The sequence below is a fragment of the Myotis daubentonii genome, chromosome 3 (assembly GCF_963259705.1).
Source record: "Myotis daubentonii chromosome 3, mMyoDau2.1, whole genome shotgun sequence".
Lineage (NCBI taxonomy): Eukaryota > Metazoa > Chordata > Mammalia > Chiroptera > Vespertilionidae > Myotis > Myotis daubentonii.
In genome coordinates, this window is record NC_081842.1 from 188,689,627 (window position 1) to 188,702,571 (window position 12,945).

At 56.3% G+C, this 12,945-nt stretch overlaps 1 protein-coding gene across 4 annotated transcripts in view; it reads left to right on the top strand.

Moving 5' to 3' along the window:
• Nucleotides 1–12,669, top strand: part of KCNQ4 (potassium voltage-gated channel subfamily Q member 4) — a 29,920-nt gene extending 17,251 nt beyond the window's left edge. For 2 of the 4 annotated variants that reach the window (XM_059689735.1, XM_059689733.1), the window contains 5 exons: nucleotides 2,668–2,888; nucleotides 4,582–4,681; nucleotides 7,030–7,161; nucleotides 9,610–9,739; nucleotides 10,331–12,669. In XM_059689735.1, the coding sequence (XP_059545718.1) occupies nucleotides 2,668–2,888; nucleotides 4,582–4,681; nucleotides 7,030–7,161; nucleotides 9,610–9,739; nucleotides 10,331–10,543 (796 nt within the window). In that variant the 3' untranslated portion in view covers nucleotides 10,544–12,669. The remainder of the gene's footprint in view (nucleotides 1–2,667; nucleotides 2,889–4,581; nucleotides 4,682–7,029; nucleotides 7,162–9,609; nucleotides 9,740–10,330) is intronic. The other 2 variants (XM_059689734.1, XM_059689736.1) reach the window with 1 other exon arrangement.
• The last annotated feature ends 276 nt before the right edge of the window (nucleotides 12,670–12,945 follow it).

Consider the following 12,945-nt stretch of genomic DNA (forward strand, 5'->3'; position numbering starts at 1 on the left):
ATTGTTGGATATTTAGCAGCACCCCTGTCCTCTACTCAGTAGGTGCCAGGAGCACACCCCAGTGTGACAACCAGAAATGTCTCAGACATTGCCAAGTGTTCCCTAGCGAGCACAGCTTCCCCAGTGCGGGTGATTGCTTGTCCCAGAGAAGGAACACAGCGTGTACGGCCAGAGAAGACAGGGTTCCAGTCCTTGCTCCATGCACAGGAGCTCTGCCACCTCGGGCAAGTCATTTCACCTGCCTCTGCATCTATAAAACAGGGATGGAAAATACGGACCCACCACACGAAGTGGCTGAGAGCCGGAGGGCTGAGGCAGTGAGACAGGACCTTGCGTGTTCGAAGGAGCCTGGGAAAGGAAGGCGCCCTTTCCATGTCCACCGTGTGCCAGGTTTCTTTCCATTTTCTTTGAGCTTTTAGGCTCCAGAGAGGCTCACAGGAGCCATTTTCTGGGCCCTGTCCAAGGAGCTGGAATCTAGCCCCGCCCCCTGGGGAAACAGCCTTCTTCCATCAAAGCAGAGCCCATGGCCTCCGGCTGGCTGGAAAGTTACAGAACCCACAACCCGCCAACCGTCACAGAATCAGAGCTGGAAAGGGACCTTCCAAGGCCTCTAGTACAAGCCCCCAGACCTTCCCTGGATGAGTCCGGCTGAGTGCAAGCTGTCTTGCTTGCACACTTGTCATGACAGGGGGGTCGCCCCGTTCCCCCAGAATACCACTGGAGTGATGTGTTGGGTGCAGAGACCTGGAGTTCCAGGCCCTTGGCTGAGTGTCAGGGTCTTCTCCAGCTCCCTCTCTTCCTCTCCCGCCTGGAGGAGTGGAGGACAGGAGGAGGGGTTGCACGGGCCGGGCGGGTGTGGGGGTGCTTGCCAGCATGAGGAGAGCTCGAAGGAATGGCTCTGCAGAGGAAAGTTTGGGAGAGCCAACCTCAAACTTTGGTTGGAATTTTTGGGATGTGTTGAGGGGATACTGGGCCAGAAAACAGCATGCTAGATTGCGGGGGCCACCCCTGTCCTTCCCTTCTGATTTCAGGACCCAAACCCTTGACCTATCACCTCTCCCCTCTGGGCAGAGGCCCTACCTTTAAGGATGGCTCTGTATCCTGGCTGCCTTTCCGAAGTTGTCTCTGGTTTCAAGATCTCCCTTACCGCAGCACCTTGACTCTGTACCCTGGACCCCATGCCCTGGGCATGGGGAACCCTGGCTTCCACCCAACCCTGAAACCAGAATCTATCCTCTGCCATCCCCTTGATTGGAAAGTAGGTGACACAGTCTTGTCCCCCAGCTCCTGCCCCACCTCAGTCTCCTCTGAGCCTGGCTGATGCTCTCTGAGCCAGGGCCCTAGACATTTGGGGCAGAAGGGCCCCCAAATCTATCTGCTAGGGGCCCTCCAAGTGGCAAGCCACAGCAGGGAGGCAGCCACAGGGCATGAGATGGGGGACGTTTGCATAGGTCCTGCTCCAACAGCGATGACATGGTCCTTGAACCTCTTGGACACAGAGTTACTCTACCAGGTAATGGTTATCCAGGACCTGTTCTGGGGAACCTGAGCCCCCCAACCTGCCTTCCTCCATGGCTTGGGGGTGTGGTGGGGAACTGAGATGTGGGAAGGGAAGTTTGAGCACATGCAGACATGCGTGTGTGTGCTCACATGAGCACAGACGTGTGTAGGTGCTAGTCTCTGGGGGCTTAGTGAACAGGCAAGTAGAGCTGTGGAGGGGGGGATCCATGATCACATGGGCAGGTTATCAGCCCAGGTGGGCAGAGTTCGAGCAGGGGAGACCTCAGAAGAACAGGCTACAGACCTTCCCTGGGAGGGCAGACACCCTATGTGTCCTGGGCATACATGTGGGCCCAGCAGCTAAACAGGGCCAAGGCCGCTCAGCAGCCAGTCCACTGCAGGCCTCCAGCACCACTTACACTGAAGTCCGTGTGGTGGAGACCTCGGGAATTTTGCAGCGCACTGCCTGTGCGGCTGGACAGGTCCCAGTGCCCTGCCTTGACCAGTATGGAATCAGATAATTCCCGGAGTGGGGAAAGGAGGACGGAAATATAAACTGACACATGTACACACACCCCAACATTTGTACACACACGGATACATGTGTACCTACTGTCACATGCGTGCATGCCAACACACACACACACACACACACACACACATACACACACACACACACACACCATCAACTCCACATAGCCTGCCCCTGGGTACAGTGAGGGGCTGGAGGTTCACCTTGGTGAGCACGGCCAGGCGAGCTTCTCCATCCTTTAACAGCCTGTCTGCCCAGGCTGGTCACCACCTCCACCCACCCACCCATCTGGGCCAGGCCAGCTCCCCTGTCCTCCTGTCCGTCTTTGACTTCCTTCTTGGGTTCTATCACTCCCTCCACTCTGACATCTGTCTCCTGTGCACCCCTTATCTGTCTGGGCACTGAGGGGTGGGAGGTGAGGGAGGGGGAGGATCTGCTAAGACTGACCCTGGATTAGCTTCTAGGAGGAGTCAGGGCCCCCCTCACCACACCCTGTCCCATCCCAGGACGTCTCCACTTGGTGGAGAACCATACCCAACAGCCACCCCCGAGTCCTAAGTCAGCTCTGTCTCTACTCATGCCCACCCCAGCTCCAGCTAACTTGGCTCTCTCCCCCACCCAACTTGCCCTGCCAGTAGCCGAATGGGCATCAAAGACCGCATCCGCATAGGCAGCTCCCAGCGGCGGACAGGCCCCTCCAAGCAGCACCTGGCACCGCCGTCAATGGCCACCTCCCCAAGCAGCGAGCAGGTGGGTGAGGCTACCAGCCCCACCAAGGTCCAGAAGAGCTGGAGCTTCAATGACCGCACCCGCTTCCGGGCCTCTCTGAGACTCAAACCCCGCTCTTCTGCTGAGGGTGAGCGCTGGGGGCCTGGGGCCCCGGACCTGCTGAGGGTGGCAGCGTGGGGACAGAGTCTGAGCTGGGGGTGGAAAGACTTGGTTCCAGTCCTGGCTCTGCACCTGATTGACTATCTTTGGGCACCTTCTGGTCTGTAAAATGGGCGTCACGATACCTGCTTCGCAGGGCTCCAGACTGAGAATCAGAGGAGAATGCGGAGGTGGCATCTGGTAGTGGTTAAAGGCACAGGCTTTGGAGCCAGGCTCCCTGAGTTTGAATCCTGGCTTTGCCATTTGTCTTGAGTAAAGTCCTCGGATGACTCTGGGACTCATTCTTGTCATCTCTAAAGTGGGGCTGATAATAGTATCTACTCCCTAAGGTTATTGTGAGGATTAAAGGAGATTGTCCGTGGGAGTGAACAGAAGGATGCTGGGAATATAGTAAGTGCTCATTGAAAGTGAGCTGCAGTGCAATGTGCTTTGGAGGGAGCAGGAGCCCATACTTGCTGAGCCGGGACTGTGTAAAGCCCCACAGTGGACTCTCTGGTTTACTTCTCCCAACCACTCTGGGAAATAGGTTCTGTTTGCGTCCCCATTTCACAGACCTGGAGGCTGAGCTCTCAGCCAGGCCTGTCCAGCTCCATAGCCCATGCTCCACACCCTGCCCCTCTTCCCCAGCCCAGCCAGCAGACACAGGCGGTGAACCTGGTGCAGGCTGCTTTTTAACCAGAAAGGTCACTTTTCTGAGTTCTAGCTCTGCTCCTGACTTACACTGTGACTTAGGCAAGATACTTCCCCTTTCTGTGACCCAATGTCCGCTTCTGGAAAATGAGAGGGTTGGACCGAGTTCCCCGGAAGAGTTCTCCCAGCTTTGACATGCTTCAGGCCCCTGGGTGCGAAAAGGAGGGGGCGGGTGAACAAGGTCGGAGGATGGGGACAGGAAGCCCCTTTGACCTTGGAGGGAGAGGACTCAGCTATGCTGCCCCTGTCTGTGCTGGGTCAGCCCCTAATGCGCGGCTGGCTGACAACTCGGAGAGGCCTTTCCTGGAGTTATAGACCCACACGAACCATGAGAGACTGGGCAAGGCTGGTGCCTGGGGCCTCCTTTCCATGCCCAAGGACATACCTGGCCTCCCACCACCTTGTGCCCTGAGGGCCCAGGACAGCATCACCTCTCTGTGCAGTCAGGGCACCAGCCCGAGAAAAGCCATTTCTCTCATCCGAAAGGGAATGACTTGATTTAGGGGCCTTGCCCAGTGGCAGAGCTGGGCAGGGGAGCCAGCCCCTCGACTTCCTTCCCTCTTGGTTCCCTCTTGGCTAAAGGATGAGACTGTGTGCCTGATGGTGTGCAGAGGCCACAAACCCCTTTTCTTGGGGACTCCCCGTCCTGGGTGGTAGAACTAGTGGGGCTTCCTCCAGGGCTCTGTGCCATTCCCCCCAGGCCAGACCAGATGTGCTTCCGCCTGGCCACCAGGTAAATGTTCACCCTGTCTGGCCACAGGGAGATGCTGTGCAATGAACTGGGGATTTCCACTCTGGGTAGGGCATCGAGGGAGGCAGGAATCTGGTCTGCCTTGTGCTCCCAGGAAGGTTCTGGGCCCTTTCTGGGCCTTGGTCTCCCTCTCAATATTTCTAAGTATAATTGGGCATGTGGTGGTAGAGGTGGGAGTGGCCCCTTCTGCTGCCACCACCTGGGTCCCCTGACTTTCCAGAGGGCCCCTCCGAGGAAGTGGCAGAGGAGAAGAGCTACCAGTGCGAGCTCACGGTGGATGACGTCATGCCTGCGGTGAAGACGGTCATCCGCTCTGTCAGGTGAGACTTAGGCCTCAGGTGGGTCCTCCCCCCATTCATCTGCCACCCATTGCTGCTCCCCATCTGGGGTCTGCCCTCATGGCCAGGCCTGGCCAAGATCCCGGGCACACCAGCTGCTGCCCGCCTGGCACCCTTGTGTGGGTGGGTGCGGAGGTGGCATATGGCTCCCAGCAGGGTTTCCGCATACTCTTATGATGGGAGGGCTGGCTGGGTGGGGCGGCTGGCCCAGCTGCCCGTCATGGTCGTTCTCCTCACGCCCACGGCATCCTCTTCGCTTCTCTCCCCAGCCGCTTGCTCCTTTTACGTCCGGCTCTTTTCTCTTTATTTCTCTCTCCCTGGCGTGCATCAGCATCTGCCTGCCTCCCCCTGTGTCTGTCTTATACACTCTTTCCCTCCATCTGTGTTTCAAACTGTCTCTCTCTCCTTGTGTCTTGACTTCACCCTGTCTGTTCCCCTAGGGCCGAGCAATGGTTTTCAAACCACAGGTCACAGCAGTTTGAAGTCAACTTAGTGAAATCAATTTAGCGGGCCATGGTCCGCATAAAAATTAAAAGAGAAGAAAATATCAGTGTGCGTCCCAGTAGTGAGGGTAAATGATGTGTATGAAACTTGTGTTTTCAGTTATGTGCCTGTGTCTATGTGTGGACTGGTTTCTGAAGTAAAATATATTTCTTATGGTAGGTCTTGGTCAAAAAGTTTGAAAACCCCTGCCCTACTGACTCTACTGGCTGTCTCCTTGCCTCCACACATAAGGGGTGACCAGAGTCTCCTGAGCTCTTGAGTCCCGGCCCAGCATGGATCCGGCCCCCAGCTCCTTGGTGTGGCCTCTGTCTCCAGCCAGAGTTCCACAGGTGCCTTCACCCCCAGGCCTTCCAGACTCACTGCCTCTTCCCTGGCTGATGCACCTGCCCACAAGCCTCTTCCCTTTGTGTTCCTTTAAAAACCAGACTCAGCTGGATTCCCCCCCCCCCCAAGAACCTGAGTTCTCTTCTCACCCTCTTTTTGCACATCCATCTCTCCCCTCCAAGTGACTAGCTTCCAGGAACAATGCCTGAGCTGCCACCTGGCCCAGGTCAACACTCCTTGGCCACCCCACAGACTCCTTACCCCCAGCACGCCCCAAACCTGGTCCTCTTCCTGGTCTCCATTTCAGCCAGTGGCACCACCATCCACCCTGTTGCCCCAACCACGGGAGTCAACTTAGTGAAATCAGCTCAGACTTAGGGGTCTTTCAGTCCTGAATTGCTCACTGCTGTCCCGCATCTCACCTTACTGCCCGCTTCCGGCTCAGGCCCATCCCTGGGAGCAGGTCTTCCTGCCTAAATTTCTTTTGGGGGAATAAGCCCCAGGCTCCCAGGTTCCCTCCAAGGCTGGCAGAACAGACCCTTCCCCACCACCCAGCTTCCCATTGCCCAGTCTCCGCCAGGGATTCAGGGCTCTGCAGAGGACCCTCCTCAGCCTCTACCTCAAGGCCAATCCCTTCCCGTCTTCTCCTACGCCCCCCCACCTCCCTTTCCTTCCCAACTTGTTTCGGCTACTTTGACCCGACTCACTCACACAGGGTCCTGCCTGCCTTTGTCCAGAAAGCCTCCCTCCGTCCCCCTCCCAAGACTTGTCCCCTGACTGCACCAGCCAATGCCTCCCTTGTCATGGCCCCCGGCCTTCTTTCTTTATTCCTTGACATGGCCCCTGTCAGCCCATAATTGTTTATGTCCTCTGACGCCCCCCTCAGACCAGGGCTCCTGAGGCCAGCAAATGGATCTGACGCCCTTTTGGGTGCCCAGGTCCAGCACAGCTGGGCTAACAAGCATTTGCTGGGGGAATGCAAAAAATGTCTTTGTCCAGCCTTAGCCGGTTTGGCTCAGTGGACAGAAGGGTCCCGGGTTTGACTCCAGATAGGGGCACATGCCAAGGTTGTGAGCTCGATCCCCAGCAGGGGGCGTGCAGGAGGCAGCCGATCAATGATTCTCTCTCATCATTGATGTTTCTATCTCTCTCTGTCTCTCCCTTCCTCTCTGAAATCCATATATATATAATTTCTTTTTAAATGTCTTTGTCCAAGCTGTCATCAGTAAAAGTGTCACACCTAGCAGGGAGCAACCCGGTCCAGTCCCTGCCCTCCCAGGCAAATGCGACTGCACATATAGGCACATTAAAGAATACCAAACTCTGAGTCCCGGGGCATGGTGGGTAGGGAGGGAGGCTGGGAGACGCAGCAGAGGCTGTTTGCCGGGGTCCACGCAGGAGGAGCCTTGGTACTGGACAAGGAGGCAGCAAAGGGACGGTGACGGGGCTGGAAAAGAATTCCCTCTGAGACACTCGCCCCCCCCCTCCCCCTCCCTCCACAGGATCCTCAAGTTCCTGGTGGCCAAAAGGAAATTCAAGGAGACGCTGCGACCGTACGACGTGAAGGACGTCATAGAGCAGTACTCGGCAGGGCACCTGGACATGCTGGGTCGGATCAAGAGCCTGCAGACCCGGTGGGTGCGCCTGCTCCCTACCCAGGGGCCGGGCAGGGAGGCCCTGGCCCCAGATTCCGCGCGAGGTCCCAAGTCCAAAGCCAGAACGAAGCCCGGGTGCCCCCTAGGGGCCGCTAGGGAGGCTGGAGTTTCTCGCGGCTGAGGCCAGACCCCTCGCCTGTCTTGAACCTGAAGAACGAGCCAGCGCAGGTCCTCTGTGAGAACCCTATTGGCCTGCACAATTCAGGAGACGTCTTTAGATGATTGCTTCCTGGACATAAAATTATGGGATTAAAATAATAACCTCCCACCTCCCAAGGGGATTGTCCTCCATACTGCCCACCTCTTACCTCTGGAATTCCCTGTCACTTCTCTCACCCGGCATATAGGAAAAACTCTCGTACCAAGACCCCAAATCACCTACACTTTGCCCTTCTCACTGCCTGTTCCTTCATTTGTTCTCTCAAGAAATAGTCATTGGGTATTTGTTACTTGCCAGGCAGTGGGGATATGGTAGAAAGCAAAACAGAGTTCCTGCCCTCATGGGGCCTTCCTTCTAGTGGAAGGAGAACAGATGGAATATGTCAGACAATAATAAATGCTAAGGGGAAAAAAAAGGGCTGGAGTATTTTGCTATTTTAAACAGGAGAGAAGGTGATATTTGAGAAACAAAAATTGAAGGCGAGGCAAGCAGCCCTGTGGCTGTTTAAATGTTTTCCAGAGGGAACAGCAAGTGCAAAGGCTTTGAGATGAGCATGTGGCTGGAGTGTTGGTCTAGGGCAGTGATGGCGAACCTATGACACGCGTGTCAGCAGTGACACGCAAACTCATTTTTTTGGGTTGATTTTTCTTTGTGAAATGGCATTTAAATATATAAAATAAATATCAAAAATATAAGTCTTTGTTTTACTATGGTTGCAAATATCAAAAAATTTCTATATGTGACACAGCACCAGAGTTAAGTTAGAGTTTTTCAAAATGCTGACACGCCAAGCTCAAAAGGTTCGCCATCACTGACCTAGGGCCAGCAAGGAGCCGACTGTGCCTGAGGAGAGAGAGGTAGCAGACAAGGTTAGAAGGCTAATGGCACTTAGACTGTATAAAGCACTGTAGGCCACTGCGAAGATGTTGGTGTTCATCCAAAGTGAGATGCAAGCATGGGCGGGCTTTGAGCAGGGACTGATGAGATCGGAGCTATATTTTAAAAGGATCACTCTAGGTGGTATGTTGCCAATGGCTTATAAGGGAGCTAGGATGGAAGCAGGGAGACCATTGAGGATGCTACTTCAGACATCCAGGCAAGTGATGATGGGAATTTGGACCAAGGGTAGACATGGTTAGATTTAGAATATGTCTGACATATTCCATCTGTTCTCCTTCCACTAGAAGGAAGGCCCCATGAGGGCAGGAACGCTGTTCAGCTTCTGTTTTGAAGATAGAGCTGACAGGGTGTTCTGATGGGGTATAAGAGGGGGAGAAAAGGTGTCCAAGATGAAGCCAGGGTTTTTGGCTTAAGCAAGAGGGAAAAGTTTCTGTCTGTTGACATGGGGAAGGCAATGAGGGGGGCAAGTTTTGATTGGTAAAATTGGGACATGTTGGGTTTGTGATGCCTATCAGACATCTAAATGGAGTGATGATCTGGCAGTTAGAAGGGTGTGGTGGGGGGTTCAGAGGAGAGGTATGGTGCTGGAGATATAGATTTGGTGTCGACAGTGTATAGTGGAATGAACATCTGGAACTGAAGACATCACGGCGAATGAGGGTAAATGCATAGAAGAGGTTCCAGGAGCGAACCTTGGATCCTGCAATATTTAGAGGTTGTAAAGGAGCCAGTGAAGGAGACTCAGTGAGGTAGGAGAACTGGGAGAGGGTGGTCTTTGGGAATCCAAATGAAGAAAGCTCTGGAAGAAGGGGTGCTCAAATGTGCCCAGCGCTGCTAATAGAGCACGTATAATGAGGACTGGGAGATGATCATTGAATCTGGCAACATGGAGGTCATTTGGGATTCTGACAACAGTAGATTTGATGAAGTGGTGGAAGTGAAAGCCTGACTGGAGTAGGCTTTAGAACGGAAGGAGAGAGATTGGAGATAGAGGGAAGAGACAACACTTTCAGGAATTTTGCTGTAAAGAAGAGCAGAAAAATAAGGTGGGGCCAGCTCCAGCCTGGTCTGCCTTATAACTCACAGCCTCGCTTGTGTCTCTTCCTCTTTTCCCCGTCCATTTCCCACCTGTCCCCCCACTAGGTGATGTTTTATTTGTCGTGCTTCTGCGTGATGCCTTTGCTCAGCTCAGTGGGACACCCTCCAAGCAGTGGCCAGTCCCTCCGTTTGGCAAGGCCCGCTCCCCCGGGGAGCCTCCCTCCCACCAGTGCAGGCTGTGTCTCCCTTTTCAGCAGGCAACCTTGAGATTTTGTGGGAAGGAGGGGTGGCGTGTGTCTGGGCCCTTTGACGGCTCCCTTTCCCCACAGGGTGGACCAGATTGTGGGCAGGTGCCCCGGGGACCGAAAGGCCCGGGAGAAGGGCGACAAGGGGCCCTCGGACACGGAGGCGGCGGATGAAATTAGTATGATGGGCCGCGTGGTCAAGGTGGAGAAGCAGGTGAGTGCGCAGAGGGCGTCTCATTGGTGTGGCCGACCTAGTCATCCACCCAGACGCTCTGGAAAGTCGCGGGGTCACGCTCGAGGGGAGGCTGCGCTTCTCAGAGCCGCCACCCTGACCACTCACCAGCCGGGGAGGGGAGGCCCAGGCTGGACTCTCGCGACTGGGGCCCAGCAGAGCCCCGCCCCACAGATAAGCCCCGCCTCCCAGTAAGCCCGCCCACGAGAACCCCCCCTCTCCTGCCGAGCCCCGCCCCGGGTTGCTACAGTCTCAGCTAAACCCGCCCAAGTCCCACCTCCTTAATTTAACCCCGCCTGCGTGTCTCTCGATCGCCCGGATTATTCCAATTTAATTTTGTTCGGAGGAATAAGCCCCAGGTTCCCACCTTCGTCCTGCCCTCGGAGCTCCGCCCTTCCAGGCGCGCCCCTCCCCGGACAAGCCCCTCCTCCACGCCGTGTCCGGCCTCGGGTCCCGGCCGGCCCTCCGCGTAGCCGCGCTCCGCCCAAGCCCCACCTCCCGCGTCCCGGCCCCAAGTGCCGCGTCCCGGCCCGGCCCAGACCCGCCTCCACCCGCGCCCCGCCCCGCCCCCAGGTGCAGTCCATCGAACACAAGCTGGACCTGCTTTTGGGCTTCTACTCGAGGTGCCTGCGCTCGGGCACCTCTGCCAGCCTGGGCACCGTGCAAGCGCCGCTGCTAGACCCCGACATCACCTCGGACTACCACAGCCCCGTGGACCACGAGGACATCTCCGTCTCCGCCCAGACGCTCAGCATCTCCCGCTCGGTCAGCACCAACATGGACTGAGGGGCTTCTCAGCGTCGGGACGCACTCGGCCAGCCCCTCGGCCTGGCGCTCGGACCCGCCCCCGGAGGCCTGGGGACTCTGCTCTTACTTGAACTCGCCCCTCGCGGGGAGAGAGGCCGTGCGGGGTATTGAGCTGCCTGGGTAGGCGAGATGCGGGCTGCGGGCCCCACCTCAGGAGCGTGCGATGCCAGGCCGCACAGGGGGCAGCAGCAGCGCTGCCCCGCGACCTCTGGGCGCTCCCGTGCCCTGCCCGTCCCATCAAGGCCCAACCCGCCCGCAGCAGGGGCACTGCCCGGAGAGTGGGAGCGGGTTGCTGGGGCTCTGGGTCTTGAACCAGCTTCCAGCTATGCAAGGTGAGGTCTCTCGGCCCGCCCTTCGGACGGAGCAGGGAAGCCCTCCCGCCAAGTCCCCGCCCCCTTGGGGGCGGGCCCAAGGTGCCCTCACAGGTACGCACAAGCACAGGACCCTGCCATTAAGCAGGTGGGCACCATATATGCAAACTATGTTAAATATGCAACTTTAGGGACCCCCATGGGGTCCCTCTGCCCATCCCTCATTGGGAGATGGGCCCCCAGCAGTAGCTGGTCTCAGGCTGCTTGGCCATGGTCTCCATTTCCACTCTTTGGCTTATCACCCCTCCCCACCCAGCATGGGGCCTGTTTCTCCCTTACCTCCTCCAAGAGCAGCATCTGGGCCTCTCCTCCCTTTTCAGCGTCCCCTCCCAGGAGCACCCTCTTCCTGCCAGGTGTCCACTCCTCTCTCTGGCCCTCCACTCACATTCGACAGCACACGTTTCTGTGTTCTCCCGGAAATCTCCCACAGACAATGCTCCCACGTCACACGAACATGCCTCTTTAGTTTCCCCAGACATGCAGAAAGTCTCACACTCACACTGACACCGTTACACACATGGAGACATTAGCACAGAGCCACAGCCTTCCCGGGGCCTCTGCAGCGGATGCCAGTGGACTGTCCTTGCAGGATGATGTCCACTCAGTGGTGCCCCCCACTCCATCCAGGTAGGAGGGGGAGCACTGAAGGGACCCCAGGTCTCTCCAGGCCCCACCCCAGAGCTTTACCAGCTCTCCTTTCTCAAGAAGATCTACTCCTCACTGGTCCAGGAGCCCTAACTGCTGCCTCTGCCTGCCCCCAAGGGCCCTCCTCGACGTTCCCACAGCACAACTCAGGCCTAGGCCTCTGGGGCCTGACAGCACTGGAAAGACCCCAGGCCCCTCCCCAGATGGTTATCAGGCCCGCTTCTATCTAGGCTTGCTGCCTTCCTGGTCACTGTAACTCCCAGAGAGAAAAATAATGCATCTAGCAACCACCATTGCTCAGGCACCAACTGTGCATCCAGCACTCACATGCACTGTTTCCCCTCCTCCCATACCCCACTGTTCACTTTAATTGGCAGCCCCTCTACTGGCATAAACCCCCACCCACTCCAGGCCCCCAGCACCTCTTTGGTATCCCTACTCTTTGTCCCTCTTCTGCAAAGCTATTGCAGGTGGCAGGAGAGTGATGTGTAGGGGGACCCTCTGTGGGGTACCAGTGAACAAGGGGCTCAGGCCCAGCCACCTGCATCTCATGACTGGGGACCTGCATGCACCAGCGCCAGGGCTGGGGTTGGATCTTGCTCAGCCCCATGGTGCCCAGCCTCTGCCCAACATGCCCTCTGCATGTCACCATCATGCCCTGGATGGAGCCTATGCCGGCTAACCTCACCTGCACTGCACTGTCCCCAGAGAGCCACCCCTGGGCCCCTCAGAGACAGAGCTGCGGAGAGGGGCAGGAGAATGGGATTATCCTCTGACTAAAGGAGACTGGGGAAGAAGCCCCGCTCCTTCCGCAATCAAGGTTCCCCACCAAACCGGTTCTCAGATATGCAAGTACCTCACTTTGTTAACTTATTAACTTATTGGTTTCATTAAAGTTTTCTGTAGGATGTGGTTGGCCTTGGCTGTTTGGTGGCTGTGGGGTGGGGCACCTGGCCTGGGGGTGGGAGGAGGTGATTTGGATTAGTCAGGACTCTTGATTGTAACAACAAAAACTCAATCCATTCTAGCTTAAGCAAAAATGAAACTTAATGGCCCAGATAATGAAAAGTCCAAGGGCTGGGTTTGGCTCCAAGCATAGTTAGATCCAGGTAATAAAACACGTCAGCAATCTGTCTTCGGTCTCAGCCTTCCTCTCGGCAAGCTGACCTCTCATGATGACCCCCTGCACCTCCAAATTAACTTCCTTTTGGCTCAGTACCTCAGTGAAGAGTGGTGCCACTTTCCTAATGGTGTACGTCAGCCAGGGCCCAGTCAGGGAAACAGAAACTATGCTAGGTTTTTCAACAAAGAGAATTTTCCATAAGGAATGGGTTACACTTGTATTACTCTTGAACACAAGAGAAC